At 35.3% G+C, this 24669-nt stretch overlaps 1 protein-coding gene and 1 pseudogene across 6 annotated transcripts in view; both read left to right on the top strand.

The window, feature by feature from the left end:
- Positions 1–24669, top strand: part of RAP1GDS1 (Rap1 GTPase-GDP dissociation stimulator 1) — a 275737-nt gene that overhangs the window by 35605 nt on the left and 215463 nt on the right. For 5 of the 6 annotated variants that reach the window (XM_077142767.1, XM_077142770.1, XM_077142765.1 and 2 more), the window contains exon 2: positions 3607–3714. In XM_077142767.1, the coding sequence (XP_076998882.1) occupies positions 3607–3714 (108 nt within the window). Of the gene's footprint in view, positions 1–3603; positions 3715–24669 lie in introns of all 6 variants that reach the window. The other variant, XM_077142766.1, reaches the window with a different exon arrangement.
- On the top strand, positions 16406–18451 carry LOC143668149 (biogenesis of lysosome-related organelles complex 1 subunit 6-like; annotated as a pseudogene).

The raw sequence follows: 24669 nt of genomic DNA, 5'->3' as shown, positions 1-24669 counted from the left end.
CCATTAAAGAAGCCAGTAGAGTAGGACATGTATAAGAAGGACAAGAACAAATGCTCAGAGACTGAGAGTTTGAAGTTAAGGGGAGGTATTTTAAAAAAGGAAAAATAATTAACAGTCAGTTGCTACGCTCCAGAGACATCAAGTAAGAAGATTGAGAAAATCAGTTTTCTTATCAAGATATCATTTAAGGCCATTATCAGAATTTTTACATTTGTTAAGAAAATGAAATACAGAAATCTGGATATATATAAAAAATAATTTGGATGGTAATGATTCATAGCTAAGACTTACTGACCTGGTTTGAAGGAATCCAAAAATAATATCCTCTATTCTTTAAGTAAATTCAGAACCAGTGGAAAGAGGAAAAAGTAAGTCATGTGGAGTTCAGAATATCTGCCTTAAAATTGACAAAGTCATTGAGCAGAGATAGGAATGAAGCGGATCTGGATAGGACTGAGGTGTATCAGAAGAGTGGGTAAAGGATGATATCGTCCTTTTCTTAAAACTTCAACTTCTGTGTAAGACAAAAGGGTGAGATGTTTATTTGGTGCAAAATTTTTATTTTGGGTAGTGCATTCCCTAATTTAACTTGTGTGGCCAATTTAGTTGAACACCATAAGTACAGGGAATCTTGAATAGGGCACAAAATTTTATTGGTTTGTCCAGGTTAGTGTGATTTGGACAGTGAATAAAGATGTATTTGCAGGGTCCCCCTAGGGGAATGGGGAGAAAGAGGAAAAGATTCAACTTCCCCATTTGGAGAATTTCTGATATACTCGCAAACAGTGGGGATAAATCAATAGGCCAAGTCCCCGATCTTGAGGTTCACCCCTATGAAACTTGTTCCTGCAAGGATAGGCTAAGCCTTCTTAAATTTAGGCCTAAGATCACCCCCAGAGAACCTCTTTTGTGTTCAGATGTGGCCTCTCTCTGTAAGCCAGTACGGCAGGGAACCCACTGCCCTCTCCTCCTAGGTGGGACATGACTCCCAGGAGTGTTAATTTCCTGCCAATGTGGAACAGAAAACCCAGGAGGGGCTGGGACTCAGCATCAAGGGTTTGAGAAAATCTTCTTGACCAAAAGGGGGAAGAGAGAAATACGAAAAAATAAAGAGTCAGTGGCTGGGAGATTTCAAACAGAGTCAAGAGGTTATCCTGGAGCTTATTCTTACCATTTTATGGTGTATTTGAGTGGCTAAAGAGAAGTATCTGAAATTGTAGAGCTGTGCTCCAGTAGCCTTGTTTCTTGAAAATGATTGTATGAAGGAACAACCTTTACAGTGTGACTGTGTGATTGTGAAAACCTTGTGTCTGATGATACCGTTATCTGGGATATGGACAGATTAGTAAAAAATATGGATAAACAATAAAAAATAGGGGGAACAAAGGTTAGAATAAATGGGGTAGATGGAAATTCTAGTCCTTAGCAAGAGGGAGGGATAAAGGGTATTGTATGTATGAGTTTTTTCTTTTTCTGGAATGATACAAGTGTTCTAAAAAATGATCATGGTGATGAATATACAACTATGTGATGATATTGTGAGCTATTGACTGTACGCCATGTATGGAATGTTTATATATTAAGAATGTTTGTGTTTGTTTTATCAATAAAAATATTTTTTAAAAATTGGCGAAGTCTAGAGTAGAAGATAGGTCTTTTTTGTACAGTCACAATGGGATTACTACTGCTGCCAAGTTAGATATATTTACTAATTTTATCACTGATGTAGCTGGACAACTAAAGATATGGAGGAACAGAGAATTTTTGCCCCAGCGTTTTTTTAATATGCTGTCTTGTGAGGTTACGTTTTATTCTTTTTCCATGTGGGTATCTCATTATTGCAGCACCATTTGTTTAATTTTTTGTTTGTTGGTTTCTTTGTTTATTTTGGAACGTGCATCAGCCGAGAATTGAACCCAGGTCTTCTGCTTGGCAAGCGAGATCTCTGCCACTGAACTACCCTCGCACCCCCTAGGTTCCCAACATTTTATTTTCTAATTGGATCCATAGTATGATGTCTTCAAATTCTTAGTTTATTTAAAATACTTACCATCATATCAAATTTGTAGCTCTCTGGATGAAGAATTTAATGAAATGTTTCAAAAAAGTTCTCAAATCATTAATAGCCAAATAATTATTTCCAAGGAGGGACTAAATAGTTTTTTTACTGTTAGAAATCTTTTAAAAGTTGGATGTTCTGCATGGTTTTACTTATATATTATGTATTTTACAGTTTTAAATACTTAAATTGGTTTCATTGGTCTCTTCCTATTGTTTCAGATTTCACATGGCAAGTAATCTTTAAAAAAACTATCACTTGTCAAGTTTTGGTGTAGTGTTAAAGATTATCCACAATTATCTGAAAAAGCTATTAAAATACTTCATTCTCCAGCAATGTGTATGTGTGAGAATTGATTTTCTTTATCTGTTTAGTGAAAAGATTGGTTACAGAAGCAGATATGAGAATCTAGTTATCTTACTAAACTATGCATTTAAGAAATTTGCAAAAATGTAAAACAGTGCCACTCTTCTTCACTAAAGTTTTGTTTTAGAGATAGCTGTTTTTCATTAGAATAAGTTATTTATGTTAACAAATTTGTACTTGTTGTATTTAAATGAATTACTAAATGAATACTGAAAATTTTCAGTTCTAATATTTAGTCTGTATTTTCATTTCCTGGGCTGCTCAAGCAAATACCAATGCAGTGGTTCGGGTTAAAAGATAGGAATTTATTTGCTCATGTTTTTTCTCTGTCTGAATTTCATTCTATTATCCAATAATAGGATTAAGACCCAACCTGAGTGAGGTTGGCTACATCCTAACTGAAGTAACCTCAACAGAAGGCCCTACTTACAAAGAGCTCACTCCCACAGGAATGGATAATTTTAACAGCATGTTCTTCTGGGGTACTTGACAGTTTAAAACTATGGCAGTATATTAAAGATCAATAGAAATAATATAAACAAAAGCTCTTTGAAGTCCTCAGTAAGTTTTAATAGTGTTAAAAGCATTTGAAAATCCATGATCCAGAATAATCCACATATAATTTAGGAGCAAAACATAGTTTATAATCCCACATTTACAGGTTTGGGATTAAAGCAGTACCTTAAAGTATTTTTCAAATGACACTGTCGAAGTAGGCTTTGTAAGCACCACAAACTTATTATTATTTGCTGCTTTATTATTTTAAGACTTTTCTAAGCCTTCACTTTCATTTATGTCTTTAAAATACAGCAGAGAAAGAAAGCCAAAAATGAAACAAATATTATTTGTAAAGCTATATAATTTTTTTGTGGACATTTAGGTTTTCTCAATTAAACCATGATTTGCTTCTTGAACAAGCTCGTTAAGGTATAAGATTGTCTGAAAAGAGATGTCTTAGATGTACAGAATGAGTATTTCATACCTGAGTAAAATGTATATGGTTTCATTTTAAAAATGTTTAGTAGTGTGGTCCATTTCCATTTTGGAATATATGTACAGGTTAATTCACTAAAATGGGAGCCTTTTGCATGGTAGTAGTAAATATTTTAATATTTTTTATCTTGTAAGATACCATGACATAAGGTTGATGAGGTTTCTGATTTTTTTTTTTCTATAAGCAGATAATCTCACTGACACCTTAAAGAAGCTGAAGATAACAGCTGTTGACAGGACCGAAGATACTTTAGAAGGATGCTTAGATTGTCTGCTTCAAGCCTTGGCTCAAAATAGTAAGTTTCATTATGTTTACTCAAATACCAAGCAAAAGAATCAGATAAGCAGTCATTCAGAAATTGGTATGTTGTTTATTCAAATTCACGTAACTTGAATCCTTCAAATACTGTTTCTGAATACTGAGTTTGTTTTACATGTTCCACCCTTCTACCCCACCCTCCTAAGCAACAGAAAGCCAAATTAACAGGGAGAAGAAAGAAAGAATTATACCAATTCCAGAGGGAGACCATTATTTCACTCCAAACAGACAAGCATTGTAGTTGTCTTTCCATTTAACACCTACATCTCTACTTAAAAAAAGAAAAGACTGTTTATATGTGATGGTAGAGGAGAACAGAGAGAAAAATGACAAAGGGGGGGGCAGTTTAAAACACTTAAAATTTTTCATTGAGATTTTATGGCCATCTTTTTAATAATTTTGCTTTAAAATACTGTGTATGCACGAAGACAATTGGTAGGAAATAGTGGAAGTCACCCTAAAAATCCATTAAAATTGCTTAGTACTTGATCTTTGATGTTTTGGTGAATAATACTAGATATCAAAATTGCATTAGTTCTTAATTGACTAATACATTGTAATGTTGACATTTGATCTATCATATTCCTATTCAACAATTCTATATTAAGACAATAAATATATAGGTACAGATTGATCTTCATTTTTTCCCTTAATTTTGCTTGTTCATGTTATGGTTTGTGCTGTATTTGCATTTGATTATGCTGTTGTCTTATCCTGGGACTAATTATGTAGCTGACAAATAAATTCATGGCAAAGTATATATAATTAAGGTTTGATTTTGAAGCACTCAGAGATGAATATGCTATTTCTTTCTTTTTTCCTTTTTTTAAAAAATAAACCGATTAGAAAATCTAAATACTTGATTGTAGTAGTCTTCATCAAAAAATGTATTTTTAAGATAGCTTTAAATTCTTTTGCAATAATTCTCTTTGCTTTTGAAGTTATAATTCTGTTAAACTATTTAATCTTAGAGATAACAGAGGCAGGACTTAAAACAAGGAGTTCAATAAGAACATCTGGATAAGGCTGAATATGGTTAAGAAAAAGGAGGAAAGAAGAGTACCTAAGGCTACACTGTCTGCTTTAATATACACTCGCCTCATGGGGCTACTTAAACTTAATACAGTTATATAAAATTAAAAACTAAGGTCCTCAGTGTCACTTCTCATTAGCCACATTTGCTTAGTGGCTTACTTATTGGTCAGCACAAAAAGTTCTTTTGGATAGCACTCATCTGGAAGACTAGAAAAACTACATGATAATCTGAGTTTTACATGTCAGGAGGATGGGGGCTCTACAGAATATTGTAATTAGGCTAAGTAAATTGAGTATTTCCAGTTTACTTGTCTAAAAAGTTGTCTGATTGTAACTTCCTTTTGGTTTAAAAAATGGATGATCCATTTTTTTTTCTCTCTATGTTAGAAAAAAAATAGAAATTTCTAAATGGACCATTTGCTTCAGGAGCTCAAAGACATAAAGTGGATTTTCTTACTCATTTGTGGAAAGGGTTTTGCTAAGTTCTTTTCTAGAAAGACTGAAGTCAGGAAGAGAGGGAAATGGAAAAAATGGAAGAGAGGGAAAAAGAAAATGGAAGAGAGGGAAAAAGAAAGCAAAAGTTTATAGCTTTTTAAAGAACAGATTCAAGAAATACTGAGAATTATGTAGTTGTTGGATTAAATTTCAGATTCATTGGAGCTATTTATTGAAAATAGTCTTAAGATTGTATATCATATAACGTTAAAGCAAATACTATGTTATATTGATAACAACAACTCATCAGTGTAACTGATGACTGGAAAAGGAACAAATGGGATATGCCTTATTAAGAATCTGTATCAGGGCGGGCCATGGTGGCTCAGCAGGTAAGAGTGCTTGCCTGCCATACCCAAGGACCCGGGTTCGATTCCCGGTGCCTGCCCATGTTAAAAAAAAAAAAAGAATCTGTATCAAAATTCATAAGTGTCCTCATGTCTAAGAGACAACGCGATTTGAGATACAAAGAGGAAGTTCTTACAGATGGATTATCTTTGATTTAAGAGTGGTATCTGTTACTCAGAGAGTCCATTATGTGCCCAGCACTGGGCTAGGAGACTATATCTGTTATCTCATTTAATTTTCCTGAGAGCCTCATGACATAGGTATTATTATCACTACATAAGAGATGAGGGAATAGATTTAGTGGGTACTTGTCTGCTTTCGCAGACTCTGGAATCTAGATTTGAACTCTTAGTTAAAAAAATTACTTTTTTTTTTTATTAATTACCATCTATTTTCAGCACCCTGCGGTGCTGATTGTTGTTAATTACTTTCTTGAGTAAAATGCTTTTTTCTGAGTTTATAAAATATGAAATTGTTTCAAGAATTCGAATTAATTGACAATCAGTTCAATAGACTGAAACAATTAATATTGGATGTTCAATTTCTGTTTTTTCCTTTAAATACCTCCAAATTACTTTTGGTATTTGTGTGACTCTGACTCAGAGTTAGAGCCCTGAAGCTGTGAAAGTCTGCATTACCCCATACAGCAACTATTAAAAATGTTGAAACAGTCAGTGATCAGACTTAGAGATATGAATGAAGTTAATCTGGATAGGACTAAGGTAAACCAAAATACAAGGTAAAGGGTGATATGATCTATATTTTAAAACTTCAACTTCTTTGTGAGACCAAAGGAAGAGATGTTTATTTGGTACAAATTTACATTTTTGGTACCACAACATATAATTTAACTTGTATGGTCAGTTTATTCGAACACCATAATTATGTGGAATCTTGAATAGGGAGTGAGATCTTGTTGGTTTGTGCAGGTCAGTGTGATGCCTGATAATCCCAGGGTGACTTAAACAGAGAATAAAAAAGTATTTGCAAAGTGCCCTGGAGGGATGGGGAGAAAGAAGGAAGTATTAAACTTCTCCATCTGGGGAATTCCTGTTATTCTTGCATTCATTGGGACAACCAGTTCAATAGGCTGAGCCCTCAATCTTGGGGCTCACCTCTATGAAACTTATTCTTGCAGAGGAGAAGCTAAGCCTACTTACGTTTATGCCTAAGAGTCACCCTGGAGAGCTTCTTTTGTTTCTCAGATGTGGCCTCTCTTTCTCTAAGCAAACTTGGCAGGTGAATTCATTGCCCTCCCACCATGTGGGCCATGACTCCCCTGGATGTAAATCACCCTGGCAACATGGTACCTGACTCCTGGGAATGAGCTGGAACCCACATCATGGGATTGAGAAAGCCTTCTTGACCAGAAGGGGTAAGAGAGAAATGAGACACAGTCAAGTTTTACTGGCTGAGAGATTTCAAAGTCTAGAGGTTATCCTGAAGGTCATTCTTATGCATTATGTAAATATCCCTTTTTAATTTATGGTGTATTGGAATGACTAGAGGGAAATATCGGAAAATGTTGAACTACATAGCCTTGATTCTTGATAACAATTGCAAACTATATAGCTTCTATAGTGTGACTGTGTGCTTGTGAAAACCTTGTGGCTGACGCTCCCTTTATCCAAGCTGTGGACAGGATGCATAAAAAATAAGGATAAAAAAATAAATAAATAATGGGGGCATGGATAAGGTGTAAAATAAATTGGGTAGATTGCAAAGGTGGAATGGTAAAGGAGAGGGTGGGTTAAGGGGTATGGGATATATATATTTTTTCTTCTTTATTTCTTTTTCTGGAGTGATATGCATGTTCTAAAAATGATCGTGGTAATGAGTACACCACTGTGTGATGATATTGTGAGCCATCGATTATATATTTAGTTGGACTGTATGGTATGTGAAGATATGTCAATAAAAAAATTAAAAAAAAAAAGTGAATGGAAACAGATACCTCCAAATTAAGATTATTAAAGAAGGGGATGATATATAAGCCTTTTTTTGTCTTGTGCTATAGACTGGTTTGTTTTATAGCTGTTTATTGATAATGCTCTATAGAGTTAGCATTCGTCTTTTAAACAGAAAAATAAAAAAAACACCAATAGGATGTTTATTGTCTACAATTGTCATTAGTTCCCTGAGTAAAATGATTGATCTCTTGCTAATTCTGTCCTCTTAAAGGAAAAATTGTAAAACATCTAGTTTAGGTGAGTCTGTACTTGCTTTTTTTTCACACAAGGACCAGCCATCTAGTCTCATAACTTTCCTTAATGTCAGGTTTTTGAATGAAAAATATCACTATTTGCACCATAATTGTATACAATGAAGAAGGAACAATTTCTTCAGTCTGTAGAAGTATAAGAAGGGAATGTGTAATAAAAAACTTAAACTAGAACTTTGTTTTATAATCTGTCATTGGAAATGGCATTTCAGAAATAAAAGAAATAATGCCTTTAAAGTATTTACACTGTGGGAATCAGGTGCATTTGAATTGTACTTTACAAATGATTGTAATGTGAAATGAAAATTTTTAGTTTGATTTATGATTTATGACTTCAGAGTAGTTTACTTTCTTTTGTTGTTGTAACATCAAATACAGTATTATATTAGGGAATCTTAGGAGATAAGAGTTAGAAAATTTGAATCTTTAGATTTTATGGAAAACATTTTGTTCAGGCAAGCATATTGTATAACTCTCTGATCGAAATTCATATGGAGATGTTCATTCATATAAAGGCTTCACATCTCACTTTTGAAATGTTCTTAGTAAATATGTGAAGGCCCCCAGCCAGGAAATCAGCCTGTTTATTCTGTTTTGTTTCAATTGAGATTATTATTAGGGAAGTCTCAGTAAATGCTTTTTGAGTTGTAATGTGATTACTCTATTTCACTATTAGTAATAAAAATTCAGTTTTGTTCTAAGAGCATGGGGTCCATGTTGCATTGTTGTGGCCAACTGCCTAACAATGCCGGCATGATCACCACCAGTACAGCTTTAAATCTATTCCTAAAGGATTAAACTGTTTTCTTCTGTCTCCTAGTCTTATTTACCTTTTATTTTAGCTTAGCTTAGATACTTACCTGATGGCATTTCCTGTTTCGTTTCAGTCATATAATTGTTGTTTTTATTTTCTGGAGAACAACCTTATAAGTGAGCACAGGTTTTTTGTTTTTTAACTTGTCTTTAAAGAGAAAAGTAAGCATCTAGTTTCAAAGCCAAAACTCAAATTCCTAAACTTATAATACCCACTTACCTTTTGAATTCTTAGATTATTTTCTAGCCTTTGTTCTTTATTTTATTTATTTTATTGGCTGCCTTTTTGAACTTACTATCAGCTGCTTTTTTCACTAACCACACTAAATTTGCAATCACTGAACATGGAATATTGCTACTGTTTAAATAGAAATGAAAAATATATAGTCTTACTCCTTTCTTTCATAATAGTATATAATATGGGCATTTAGGGCAATAAATTTCCCTTTCAGCACTGCCTTGCCTCATCCCATAAATTTTGATATGTTGTATTCTCATTATCTTTTGTCTTCAGATATTTACTGATTTCTCTAGCAATTTCTTCCTTGACCCACTGATTGTTTAAGAGTGTGTTATTTAACTCCATATATTTGTGAAAGCTATTGTTCATTGGTGATTATTAATTTCCAACTTTATTCCATTGTGATCAGAGGAAGTATTTTGAATAATTTCAATCTTGTTAAATTTATAGAGACTCAGTTTATGTCCAGTATATGATCTATCCTGGAGAATGTTCCATGTGCACTAGAGAATAATGTGTATCTTGTGTTTTGGGATGTAATGATCTGTATGTATCTATTAGATCTATAATTTATTTATGTTATTGTTTAGGTTCTCTAGTTCCTTGTTGATCCTCTGTTTTGGTTGTTCTATTCATAATAGTATGTAGATTTCAGTTTGCTTTTCACCTCAAACATGAAATGCACCACAGAAGTAATGTTTCCTTTGCATGTTGAATTCATTAAGTTATTTACCTCACTTCCTTTTTTTTTTTAATAAAATAAACTGAGGTTCAGTTTTTCTTAGATGATGATAAATTTTCAAGGATATAGGAGACTCTAGACTAAACTAGAGAAAGTTGTCAACTAAAAAAACAATTGATTGTCCCCACTGCTTGTGAGAATACCAAGAATTCTCCACTTGGGGAAGTTGAATTTTCCCCCATTCTCACCATTCCCCTAAGGGGACTTTGCAGATACTTTTTTATTCACTGTTCAGATCCTTTTGGGATTTATCGAGGCATCACTCTGAACAAACCTACAAAATCTCATGCCCTACTCAAGGTTCCATGTACTCATGGTGTTCTGTTAAGCTGTCCACATAAGTTAAATTAGGAAATGCACTAGTCGAAATAAAATTTTGTACCAAAATAAACATTTTTTGCTTTAGTCTTACACAAAAGTTAAAGTTTAAAAATATTAATTAGCATGTATTTTCATCACCCTGCATTATTGACATTCCTTTGTTCTTCCTCATGCAAAAGATTTTTAAATTTCTATATTTATTCACTATCATTATAAACTCTAGGCATTCCTAGATTATACCATCTCAGTCTTTATCGTTTATCTTTCCTTCTGATTTCATTTGTGCCCCCAGGCCTCCTCCCTCTATCATTCTCACATTCAGCTTCATTCAGTGTTCTAACATTATTGTATTACAGTTAGATAGTATTGTGCTATCCATTTCTGAATTTTTACAGTCAGTCCTGTTGCACAATCTGTAACCCTTCAGTTCCAGTTACCCAATATCTACTCTGTTTTTATCTTCTGATGACCTCTGTTCTTAACTGAAGTTATCCAAGTTCACTTATTAATATTAGTTCATATCAGTGAGACCATACAGTTTTTATTTCTGACTAATCTCACTCAGCATAATGTCCTTAAGGTCCATCCATGTTGTTACATACTTCATAACTTTATTCTGTCTTACAGATGCATAATATTCCATCCTATGTATATACCACAGCTTGCTTGGCCACTCGTCTGTTGATGGACATTTGGGCTGTTTCCATCTCATGGCAATTGTAAATAATGCTGCTATAAACATTGGTGTGAAATGTCTGTTTGTGTCTTTGCCTTCATGTCCTGTGAGTAGATAGATAACCTAGCAGTGGTATTGCCAGGTCATATGGCAATTCTATATTTAGCTTCCTGAGTAACTGCCAAACTGCCTTCCACAGTGGTTGTCCCATTTGACATTACCACCAACAGTGGATAAGTGGGTGTGTTTCTCCACATCCTCTCCAGTACTTGCCATTTTCTGTTTTATTGATAATGTGGCCATTCTGGTGGGTGTGAGATGATATCTCATTGTGGTTTTGATTTGCGTTTCCTGAATAGCCAGGGAAGTTGAATATCTTTTCATGTGCCTTTTGGCCATTTGTATTTCCTCTTCTGAGAAGTGTCTGTTCAAGTCTTTTGCCATTTTGTGATTGGATTGTCTGTCTTTTTGTTGTTGAGTTGAACAATCTCTTTATATATTCTGGATACTAGACCTTTATGTGATATATGGTTTCCAAATATTGTCTCCCGTTGTGTAGGCTGTATTTTTACTTTCTTGACAAAATTTTTTGATGCACAGAAGTGTTTAATTTTGAGGAGTTCCCATTTATTTATTTATTTCTTCAATGCTCGTGCTTTGGGTGTAAGGTCTAGGAAACCACCTCCTATTGTAAGGTTTATAAGATATTTCCCTTCAGTTTCTTCTAACAGTTTTATGGTCTTAGATCTAATGTTGAAGTCTTTGATCATTTTGAGTTAATTTTTGTATAGGGTGTGAGATAGGGATCCTCTTTCATTCTTTTGCATGTGGATATCCAGTTCTCAAGGCATCATTTATTGAAGAGACTGTTCTGTCCCAGGTGAGTTGGCTTGACTGCCTTATCAAAGATCAAATGTCCATAGTTGAGAGGGTCTGTATCTGAACACTATTCAATTTCATTGATCAGTATCTCTCTCTTTATGCCAGTACCATGCTGTTTTGACCACTGTAGCTTCGTAATACGTCTTAAAGTCAGGGACGATGAGACCTCTGACTTCATTTTTCTTCCTCAGGATACTTTTAGCTGTTCAGAGCACCCTGCCCTTCCAGTAAATCTGGTTATTTGTTTTTCTATTTCTGCAAAGTAGGTTTTTGGGATTTTAATTGCTGCATTGAATCTGTAAATCAAACAATAGGCTGAGCCCCCAATTTGGGGGGTTGTTCATATGAAACTTACCCCACAAAGAATAGGCTAAGCCTACTTAAAATTAGGCCTAAGAGTCACCCCCAAGAGAGCCTCTTCTGTTGCTCAGATTTGGCCTCTCTCAACTCAGCCAACATGATGAGCAAACTCATTGCCCTCCCCTTCTCTGTGTGGGACATGACTCCCACAAGTGTGGACCTTCCTGGCAATGTGGGACAGAAATCCTAGAATGAGCTGGGACTCAGCAGCAAGGGGATGAGAAAACCTTCTCCACTGAAGGGGGGAAGAGAGAAATGAGACAGCATGAAGTGTCAGTGGCTGAGAGATTCCAGAGTCAAGAGGTTATCCTGAAAGTTATTCTTATGCATTAAATAGACATCACTTTTTTAGTTAAGGCGTAAAAGAGAGGCTGGAGGGAGCTGCCTGAAAATATAGAACTGTGTTCCAGTAGCCATGTTTCTTGAAGATGATTGTATAATAATACAGCTTTCGCAGTGTGACTGTGTGATTGTGAAAACCTTGTTTCTGATGCTTCTTTTATCTACTTTATGGACAGATGAATAAAACATATGGATTAAAAATAAATAATAGAGGAACAAATGTTAAGATAAATTTAGTAGATTAAAATGCTAGTGATCAATGAAATGGAGGGGTAAGGAATATGGTATATATGAATTTTTTCTGTTTTTTTTTATTTTTCTGAATTGATGCAAATGTTCTAAGAAATGATCGTGATGATGAGTATACAACTATATGATAAAGAATGTTCATATTGTATATTGATTGGTTTTATTAATAAAAATTATAAAAAAGTATTCGAAAATTTTAGTTTATAAATTCTGTCATCTTGTTTAAAAAAAAGACAATTGAAAATATTCTGAAGAGTTGAAACTCCTGGATTGCCAAAGAATAGTGGCAGCCATTTAATCTTGATCTTTTTCACAATCTTTAAACAACTGTAGATTGTGGAAAAAAAACCCTGTAGATTGTGAAAGTTAATTTTATGTATTAATTTGATGAGGCTATGGTACTCAGTTATTTAGTAGAACACTAATTTTAATGTTTGTTGTGAGTTACATCTATAATCAGCTGACTTTAATTAAGCAAAGGCAATTACCCTTAATAATAGGTGGACCTCATTCAATCAGTTGAAAGCCTTAAGAGCAAAAGCTAAGATTTTCTGCAGAAGAAGAAATTCTGCCTGCCAATTACAGCATCAACTCCTGCCAAGATTCTAGCCTGCGGTCTGCCTTAAAAATTTTATACTCAAGACTGTAGTATCAACTCTTGCCTCAGTTTTCAGCCTGCTGGTCTGTCAGCCTCTCCCATAGATTTCTGGCTTGCTCGCCCCCATAATTGTGTGAGGCAATTCTTAAAATAAATCTCTTTGTGAGGTGTGTGTGTAAGTTTGTGGACATCTTCTTGTTTCTGTTTCTCTGTAAAACACTGATTGATTCACAAATCAACTAAGAGAGCCAGTAAAACCACTAATCATAATCCATGCTTTTACATAACTAGGAGATAGATAAAGTACTTCAGATCATTAGAGAGAGAAATAAATATCCAAATCCACCAGGCTCAGCCTCAGAACTCACACCTATAGAAAGAGGCCAGTGAAGGTTGTGGAGACTTTATGTAAAAGAGAGACTGTAATGGGGAATCTGAAGCTTAGAGGTGATAATACCAAGATAAAATTGCTTCTAGAAGTAGAGAAAGTCACCATGTGCTTTCTCCTGGAATACTGTGGCCTTCTGTGGCTGGCTGCCGGCGATCTTTGTTTCTTAGTTTGTCACATGGCAAGGCACATGGTGACTTCTTTTGGCCTCTCCTGTTCTAGGCAGTTCCTTTTATGTTCAGCTTCTGGCCGCTTCATCTGTGGTTTTCTTTTATCTGAATTTTATTCTGCTTATAAGGGATCCAGTAATAGGATTAAGACATATCTTGATTGAGGTGGCCTACATCTTAACTGAAGTAACCTCGTCAAAAGGTCCTACTTACAAGGGGCTCACACCCACGGGAATAGATTAACCTCAAGTATATGTTTTTCTCGGATACATACAGTTCCAAACCACCACAAAGTGGGAAAATAGGAAGATCCAGTCTGAGTGACAGTGATTAGATCATTGGCTACTGGGAAATCAAAAGGAAGGGATTTAAGACTTAAAAATGCAGATAATCCAAGTGACAGTCTCAGGAGAATACTTTTGACGTGTGCTCTTAGTGGTAAGATGAAAGAAGGGAGGAAGAGGGGGATATTAAGTGTCCTGTAGAAATAAGATCACACAATCAGAAGCCACTCTAATTACCCCTGTGGTTTCAGTTCCAAAGAGAGAGTTTTGTGTGTGTGTTTTAATTCACTTATTTTTTATTTTTATTTATTTATTTAATGCGATTTTATTGAGATATGTTCATATATCATACAGACCATCTGAAGAATACAGTCACTGGCTCACAGTATCATTACATAGTTGTGCATACATCCCCATGGTCAGTTTTAGAACATTTTCATTACTCCAGAAAAGAAATAAAAAGAAAAAAGAAAACCCAAATCTTTCCACACCTCTTATCTCCCTCTATCCCTTATGCTCCCCATTAATGACCCATAAAATTGGTGTGGTACATTTGTTGCTGTGGATAAAAAGAATATTAAAATATTACTGTTAACTGTAGTCCATAATTTGCACTAGGTACATTTTTCCTCCATATACCCCTCTATTATTAACTCCTTGTAATAATAGTATCATGCATTTGTTCTAGTTCCTGAAAGAACATTTTATATTTGTATATTAATCACAGACATTGTCCACCACAAAATTCATTGTGTTATACATTCCTATGTTTTGATCTCCAGCTTTGCTTTTGGTGACATACATCACTCTAAACTTCCCCCCGAAGAGGGAATTTTTGAATTAAGAAACGTAGATGTCTGTCCTAAATCTGTACCCTTACTGTGTACAATTTATACATTGAATATGAAATTGCAGGTGATGTATGCACTTATTATCGTAAATAAAGCAGCAATTGAGAATCAAAACATATTAGGTGATAAAAATTCTGCTAAACCAACCATGAAGCAATTATCAGTAAGATATCATCATGACATATAGTAAACATCCTTAAGTTGTTTTGTTTTTTCCATGGCCAGGCACCAGGAAACAAACCCAGGTCTTCGGCATGGCAGGCGAGAATTCTGCCACTGAGCCACCATTGCATCGCCTCTTAAGTCTTTTTAGATATGAAAACAAACAGACAAGAATACCTCAAATCAGAAATTCAGAAACCTAGAACAGAAGTGGATAAAGCTAAGGAGATATGAAATGAGAGATGACCGGAAGAAATCTGAAAAATAGGACAGAATCAGTTTAGAAATTAAGCCTTAATAGAGTACACGGTGCCCAAGGGAAAGAGATGAGACTGAAAATTTAATAAGGGCCATTGAAGAAAGGTATAAAAATGGGCAGAAGACTGAAAACAGAAATCAAAAAAATCAGAGAGAAAATGATCAATGTAGAAGATTTGCAAAAAGAGCTATCATGCATGTCATTAGAATCCTTAAGAAAAGGAAAATACTAAAACAGAACTAATATTTCAAACTATGCTTTCAGAAGTAAAAGAAGACCAGAATCTGTATATTGAAAGGGTCCACTGTGTACTTGAAAAAGTTGACCTGGAATGGTTGACTCAAAGACATACTGAAGCAAAACTTTTAGACTTTAAAGATAAAAATAAGAGCGAAGAGGAAATTCCGTAGGGCCTCCTACAGAAAGACCAAGTGATTTACAAAGGAGAGAAAGACAAGTTGGTATCAGTCTTCTCAACAGTAATATATGAAAACAGTTCAACAGTGGAGCAGTGTTTTCAGGAAATACAAGGAATAAGAATTTTTTATTCATATATGAGCTGTCCAATAAATAGTAAGGCTATAGAAAAACTGTTAAAATTTAGAAGAACCCAGGGAATATTTATTAACTAGTTTTTCAGAGGAATCCTCTAGACTTGTGCTCACCAGTACAGCAACCACTATCCATTGTGGCACCTGAACATTTGAAATAAGGCTAGTTCCAATTGAGGTGTGCTGTAAGTGTAAAATACATACCAGAGAGCTTTGAAGTTGCCCCACAGCTTCCCGGTCCTCAGTTCATTTTGTTCTCATTCTTTTTTCACTCTACATTTCATTTTGTATAGTTTCTATTGCTGTATTATTAAATTCATTGATCTTTTCTTCTATAGTGTTTAATCTCATGTTAATCACATCCGTTTTTTCATCTCAAACATTCATCTCTAGAAGTCCTAATTTTTCATTTCTTGCGTTTTCCTGTGTAACATGCTTAATTTGTCTCTACCTTCATAAATAAATAGCATACAGTTACAATAACAATTTTAATGTACTTATGAGCCTGTCATCTTTCATTCTTGAGTCTATTTCTATAGATTAATTTTTATCTCCATTAAGGATACAGTTTTCTTGCTTTTTTTGCATGTCTAATGATTTTTTGGATTAGATCAGACTGAGAATTGTACCTTGTTAAGTTCTAATTATTTTTATAAATAAAATAAATAAATACTCATGAGCCTTGTCAAAAAAAAACATACCAGATTTCAAAAATTTGGTACAAAAAGATGTAAAATATTTTATTAATAATTTTTAAAATATTGATTACATGTTTGCATTAGCGTTCTTCAGGGAATCAGAACCAGCAGGATATACATATATAAATCATGTGTATGCACTGTAAATATTATGAAATTTATTATGGAAATTGGCTCACGAGACTTTGGGCTACACGCTGGGAGAACTAGTGGTGGATTTGGACGCATTCCCCAAGAAAACTGTCTCACTGAAATAGAGATGGACTTTCTTTCTTCTGACTGCTGAAAAAATCATCAGTTTTCTCCCTTTAAGGCCTTCGACTGATAAGATGCGATTTCTTTCATTTCTGAGGGCAGTCTCCCTAGTTGATTGTAAAGTAATGAGTCATAGATGCAGTCAACCTTCTGATGATTTAAATCAACGAAATATCTTTCCTCACGGTAGTGATTAGGCCGGTGCTTGCTTGACCAAACTAGACACCACAACCTGGCAAACCACATGAACTTAACCATTAAAATGTTGAATCTAATTTTAAAAATATTTACAACTGTATGATTTGTATTGTAGCATTATAGGTCATCATTTCTTGGAGTATGTTTGGTGGCTGGCTGATCAAAGTGCATTTAAGATTCGGGCCAGTGCAAACAACACTTTTGTCTGGTTGGATGTCGGAGGCATCGGATACCACCTTTCTGCTTTGGCTGGTCAGGTGGTCTGACTCTTCCTTGTCCCAGCAGGAGGAATATGAATGTTTCTGGGCTGCCACCTCTGAATGGGGTTCTGATAGGGCTCCCTGACAGCCTGGGGTTCAGGGAGAAGATTCCTGGTTTAAGTGACACCTCTTCAGATGAAGGATTATTAGAGGACTTGAGTGTAGAAGACAAAGTCGTGGAGCAGCTAGCAGAAGGATTGCTTTCTCACTATTTGCCTGATCTGCAGAGATCAAAACAAGCCTTCCAGGAACTCACACAAAACCAAGTTGTGTTATTAGACACACTGGAACAAGAAATTTCAAAATTTAGATATTATGTGGGTAGAAGGAAGTTATCCTTTTTGGTAAAATCTGCAAAAAAGAAGAATCTCAACAATTTTTCCAGCTGATTTTATAAAGTGTTTGTGTTGTAGCATAATTTATTTAGGAATTAACAGCCATATACTTTGTAAAAGGAATTATGAGTTTAGGTTTCAGTTTCAGGCAGGCTTGCAGGTAGCAATAAAATAAGGAACATTGACTGAATTTGGATTTGTAAAATACCCATACTAAACTGAAATCTTTTCTTCCTTTGTTTTAAATGAACACATCTTTTTGATTAATGAGAAATTGAATGAATAATCAGATCATAAAGAATGTCATCCTGTGTTGCGTATTAATTCTTTGTTCACTGAAGCTAAATACTGTCATACTAAGTTGGGTGAATATAAGAAAAGAGATGCTGATACTTAACGAAAAGACTTCAGAGTTAAAAAAGAAGAAAAAAAGTTCTTGAACTGCAGCAGGAGAGGCAGAAAGAAGAGTTGGAAAGGGAGCAGCAGTGAGGAAAGGTGTTGAAAGGAAAAAGCAGTTAATTGCCAAACCATCTAAAAGGACTTGAAAGGTTGACTGAATCCGTGCGTGTGTTTCCTTTCTCAATCCCATATTTTTTGGATTTAAGATCACCTAAGTGTAGACTGATGTTAAGATAGTAGCTTATACCATTGTGTTAGATTTTGAAATCCATTTCTTAGCATTGCTGGGTCTCTATATCTTCATTTCAGCCATTCAACAAGCCTTTTTTTCTAAGTAGCAGACATAATTTACTTGGTTTTGATATTTATATGATTTTTTTCAACTTTTGTTGAACTTAATTTTTAATTTCTTTATTTTGGCCTTGAATAATTTATAAACTGGAAAATGGTTTGGTTGTTGTAATAGTCTATACAAGGTGAGAAAATAATAAAATTTTTAGTTTCTTAATAGTTTTAAGTTTAAAAGTTCTGGTTTCTCCTTTTAGGAGCTGACTTTCCTTTCTGGTAATACAGTGTTGGTTTTTGGTAATTGCCTTTTCATTGCTTAGTTAAGAAGAAATGACAACTGTTTAATCGCATGTATGATTGGAACAGAGGTGGTATAAGCCTTCATGAAGAACATGAAGGAAAAGTGGGTGCACATGAAATAACAGCATCTGAGAGGTAGGATAAGTGAGCAAGATAACTGGTAGGTTCTACTTAAACTCTGCTTCCTGGAGTCTGAAACTACACTTTACTTGTTGCTCTTTGATTCTTAGATAGCTTCTGTGTTCAGAGTAGATTGTATCTATCCTTAAGGTTTTCCTGGGCTTGTGGAGCTATCACATTATAAGAATTATATATGCTAAACTATTTATGATACTTAGTAACAGTTGTGACACAGTAAGATAAGGTGATGAACTCAACTCTGTTTTGTTTCTTCCTTCTCGTAGCTATAGCTGACTTATTGGGTTGGCTTGAACTTCCAGCACAATATTAAATAACATTGATATGGTTAGTATCTTATTTTAAAATGTTTCTGATATTAATAGCAGCCCTTCTAATGTTTCACCATTAAATATAATGCCTCTTGGTTGAATGTAAAAGCCCTTTTTATGTTACAGAAATAGTCTTTTTAATAATTTTTTAAAAATCAAGAATAGGTGGTTTTAAGTCAAATCCTTAGCTTGATCATTAATATTAAAAATAGTGACTCTCCCCCCAAGAGAACCTTTTTTGTTGCTTAGATGTGGCCTCTCTCTCCAGCCAACACAACAAGCAAACTCACCACCCTCCCTCTGTCTACATGGGACATGACTCCCAGGGATGTGAACCTTCCTGGCAACATGGGACAGAAATCCTAGAATGAGCTGAGACTCAGCATCAGGGGATTGAGAAAACCTTCTCGACCAAAAAGGGGAAGAGTGAAATGAGACAAAATAAAGTGTCAATAGCTGAGAGATTCCAAACAGAGTTGAGAGGTTATCCTGGAAGTTATTCTTACACATTAAATAAATATCACCTTGTTAGTCAAGATGTAATGGAGAGGCTGGAGGGAACTGCCTGAAAATGTAGAGCTGTGTTCCAGTAGCCATGTTTCTTAAAGATTGTATAATGATACAGCTTTCACAGTGTGACTGTGTGATTGTGAAAACTTTGTGTCTGATGCTCCTTTTATCCATCTTGTCAACAGTCAAGTAGAGTATATGGAATAAAAATAAATAATAGGGGGAACAAATGTTAAAATAAACTTAGATTGAAATGCTAGTCATCAATGAGAGGGAGGGGTAAGGGGTATGGCATGTAAAAATTTTTTCTGTTTTTTTCTTTCTTTTTCTGAATTGATGCAAATGTTCTAAGAAATGATCATGATCATGAATATGCAACTATGTGATGATATTGTGAATTACTGATTATATTTGTAGAACGGAATGATCATATGTTAAGAATGTTTGCAGTTCTTTCTTGGGAGAGAAAGAAAGACAACAGGCAAATTGGAGAAAATATCTGAGTTATTATCTCCTCTCTTCCACTTCCTAGATATCTGACCTTTTTTTAAAAAATTTTTTATTAATTAAAAAAAAATTGCAAGAAACACAAACATTCCCAACACATACACTCAACAATTCACAATATCATCGCATAGTTGCATATTCATCATCATGATCATTTCCCAGAACATTAGCATCAATTCAGAAAAAGAAATAAAAAGACAACAGAAAAATATAACAAACAAAAAAAAATTTTTACATGCCATACCCCTTACTGATCCCTTTCATTGATCACTAGCATTTCAAACTATATCTGTTTTAACATTTGTTGCACCTATTATTTATTTTTATTCCATATGTTCCTCTCATCTGTTGACAAGGTAGATAAAAGGAGCATCAGACACAAGGTTTTCACAATCACACAGTCACATTGTGAAAGCTATATCATTATACAATCATCATCAAGAAACATGACTACTGGGGGCAGTAGAGACAGCATATAGATGGGTCCTGTTTTTTAATCCATTCTGCCAGGCTATGTCTTTTGATTGGAGAGTTTAATCCATTAACATTCAGTGTTATTACTGCATGGGTAGTACTTTCTTCTACTATTTTGCCTTCTGGATTTTATATGTCATATCTAATTTTCCTTCTTTTTACCTTTACTCATAGTCTTCCTTTCTACACTCTTCTCCACACCTCTCTTCTGTCTTCGTATCTGTCTATAGTGTTCCCTTTAGTATTTCTTGCAGAGCTGGTCTCTTGGTCACAAATTCTCTCAGTGATTTTTTGTCTGAAAATGTTTTTTAATTTCTCCCTCATTTTTGAAGGACAATTTTGCTGGATATAGAATTCTTGGTTGGCAATTTTTCTCTTTTAATAATTTAAATATATTATCCCACTGTCTTCTCACCTCCATGGTTTCTACTGAGAGATCTGTGCATAGTCTTATTGGGCTTCCCTTGTATGTGATGGATTGCTTTTCTCTTGCTGCTTTCAAGATCCTCTCTTTCTCTTTGACCTCTGACATTCTGATTATTAAATGTCTCGGAGTATGTCTATTTGGACCTATTCTATTTGGGGTACACTGCACTTCTTGGATCTGTAATTTTAAGTCTTTCATAAGAGTTGGGAAATTTTCAGTGATAATTTCCTCTATTAGTTTTTCTCCTCCTTTTCCCTCCTCTTCTTCGGGGACACCCCCAACACGTATATTCGTGCGCTTCATATTGTCTTTCAATTCCCTGAGTCCCTGCTCATATTTTTCCATTTTTTTTCCTATAGTTTCTGTTTCTTATCAGATTTCAGGTGTTCCGTCCTCCAGTTCAGAAATCCTATGTTCAGAAATCCTATGTTCTGTCTCTTGAAATTACCATTGTAGGTTTCCATTGTTTTTTTCATCTCTTCTACAGTGTCTTTCATTCCCATAAGTTCTGTGATTTGTTTTTTCAGACTTTCAGTTTCTTCTTTTTGTTCTTTCCTTGCATTCTTTATATCCTCCTCAATTCATTGATTTGGTTTTTGATGAGGTTTTCAATGTCTGTTCGTATATTCTGAATTAATTGTTTCAGCTCCTGTATGTCATTTGAATTGTTGGTTTATTTCTTTGACTGGGCCATATCTTCAATTTTCGTAGTGTGATTTGTTATTTTTTGCTGGCGTCTAGGCATTTAATTACCTTAATTAGTTTATTCTGGAGATTGCTTTCACTTCTTTTACCTAGGGTTTTCTTGCTGGATGAATTTGTTGTCTATCTGTTCTTTGACATTCCATTCAGCTTTATCTGGACCTCTATCTTAAGTTTTGTTTAACATAGAACAATTTTTCAGTTCTTGTTTTCTTTTTTCTTGCCCTACTTGTGTCATGCCTTTCCCCCCACACACACTTAGCAGGGTCTACTTAGATATTATAGACCCCAGCCAGATTTTCCCAGACCAAACTGGCCTCCTATCAGGAGGAAAGAGTCACCTGCGTCAGTTTTCCCTGAGGGTGAGACCCAGCAGGTTGAAAGACTTTCCTGTGAAGTCTCTGGACTCTGTTTTTCTTATCCTGCCCTGTGTGTGGCCCTTGTCTGACTGCAGGTCCCACCAGCATAAGATGATACGGTACCTTTAACTTTGGTAGACTCTCCCTGCTGGGGGCGTGGTGGAGACAGAGGAGAGGTTATAGGCTGGTTTTAATGGCTTTAAATTACCAAGCCCTAGTGTCTGAATTCCTTGATGGAGAGATTCCACCTGAATTGGGCTTCACCGTTCCCCTGGGGGAGGCATAGGCTCCAGACAAGCCCCCAAAAGAACCCACTTCTGCCTATGCCTGGGGCAGTTGCAGCCTGAAAAATCCTGCTTCTGTATCCAGAGGCAGTCAAGCCTTTGTAGATACACAGCCACAAAAACCTCTGTTTCCTTCTCTTTTTTTTTGCCACCTTTTTCTGTCAGTCCTGCCCCCTTGGTACCAGGGCAAAAATGAGCAACCTCCGCTTTGATCAGGTTCACCTAAGCTGGGGGCCTATTTTAAGTAGTCAGAATTTGTTAATTAGTTCCACAGTTGGCCTTTGATTGTGCCCAGTCCCTGCTGCTGGTAAAGTCCTTTCCTTTCCCCTCTGGGAAGTGGCCTGGCGGGGAGGGGCGCTGGCTGCGGCAGCTTTGGAAACTCATGGTTCTGGGGGGTGCTTGCAGCTGGTCCAGACTGGGATATGCTGTGTGTCTGGTCACTGACGTGGCCCTAGGAGCTGTTCTGTACTGTTTCTGGTTATTTAGTAGTTGTTCTGGAGGACAAACTAAAATGCGCATGTTGTTAAGCCGCCATCTTGACCCGGAACGCCACCATTTTTTATTATTATAAAGTTTGTTTACAGCAGTATTGTTTGTTGGGAACATTAATAGTAGGGAAATGTTTTCTTAAGAATGGTTTATGACATGGTTTTATAATCTCTGAGTCAAGATCAGTTAGTAAAGTTCTTTTGTAAATTTTTAAAGTTTTTTCATTTTTTTACATTTGACCTTAAAGACCATTTCTAAAGTTCCTATTATTTGGTCTTAGAGGAAAAGACAAACATATCTACCCTGTAAAGTAGGTAATTGAAGTAAATACTTCTCTTTTCGGAAGGTTGATTTTATATGAATCTTTATTCACACAAATCTGTAATTTTATCCATTGTGTTAAAACTAGAAGGGATGTCACCCTGTTCTAGTTTGCTAGCTGCCGGAATGCAACACACCAGAGACAGATTGGCTTTTAATAAAAGGGGATTTATTTTGTTGGTTCTTCAGAGGAAAGGCAGCTAACTTTCCACTGAGGTTCTTTCTTATGTGGAAGGCACAGGATGGTCTCTGCTGGTCTTCTCTCCAGGCCCCTGGGTTCCAACAACTTTCCCCAGGGTGATTTCTTTCTGCATCTCCAAAGGCCTGGGCTGAGCTGCGAGTGCTGAGATGAGGAATGCCGAGCTGCTTAGGCTGTGCTACATTGCGTTCTCTCATTTAAGCACTAGCCAGTTAAGTCAAACGTCACTCATTGCAGCAGACACGCCTCCTAGCCACTGCAGATGTAACTAGCAACAGATGAGGTTCACGTACCATTGGCTTATGTCCGCAGCAGCAAGACTAGGTATGCTCACCTGGCCAAGTTGACAACTGAATCCAACTAACACACCCCATGGGAATATTTCATACTAGTTAATGAATAAAAGCAAAAGTTACTTTATTCATTTTTCATTGTTACTCTTTTATCATTTTCTGTGACTTTCATTTCTTAAATTATGAATGTATGTGGATATTAATGACCAGTTGCGAAATTGTTGAAATAGGAAACATAATTGAAACAATAAAGACAAAGTAGAGAGTAGGACATTAACTCTTTGCTTGAAGTAAACAGGGTAAAGAAAGAATAGCAAGGACATGGAAAAATTCTAAAAGTAAGAAATAAGTTGTCGGAAGGCTATTAAAAAGAATGATTCTAATTGAAGAACTATATGATAAGTCAAAAATATGTCTTTTTAACCGAATAGACTATTATACATTATTTCCAATTTGCTGTTCTGTAAGATTTTGGTGAAAATTGTAAAGACCAAATTTTAAAACCAAATGTTTTACGAATTGTGGTTCTTGGTCATTTTATTCTCATACATCAGATCTCTAATAACTGAGGGAATGTGGATACTGGAATGAATATTTCATGTTTTTAGTAAAGTTGGGTTCATTCAGGTATAATTCTCTAGGAGAATCATATATATGTCTCTATATATAATGTAGAGAATCTTTATTTGGATTAGCATTTTAAAATAGAAGTTGAACCATAGGATTGAGCACCTTCTATTGTCACAAACATTCATTTGGAAATTTGGGATGTTTTACCACTGTTTAAATAAATAAACAGTGTATTGTATAATCCTTTTAAGGTTATATTTATGTATAGTGAAAGCTAGTTTGTTTTTCTGACTAGTTATTCAGAGGTGCTAGGACAGTAGTAGAGGACATTGTGTGAAATTTCATGGATCCTGCACATCAAGTACCTCAGGTCTAGAGTGAAAAAAAAAAATCCACTTTCTCAGGTAGGTAGGCCCATTAGAAAATTTGAGGAATATTCAAATATAGCTGAGTTCATATAGTAATAATAAAAAACAATGAGGAAACCTGCGAAGGATAGGCTAAGCCTACTTAAAATTAGGCCTAAGAGTCACCCCCAGGGAACCTCTTTTGTTGCTCAAATGTAGCCTTTCTCTCTCTCAGCTTATATAACAGGCAAACTCACTGCCCGTCCCCTCTCTACATGGG

This window comes from Tamandua tetradactyla, chromosome 24 (assembly GCF_023851605.1).
Source record: "Tamandua tetradactyla isolate mTamTet1 chromosome 24, mTamTet1.pri, whole genome shotgun sequence".
Taxonomy (NCBI): Eukaryota; Metazoa; Chordata; class Mammalia; order Pilosa; family Myrmecophagidae; genus Tamandua; species Tamandua tetradactyla.
This window is presented reverse-complemented; position numbering and strand designations above follow the sequence as displayed.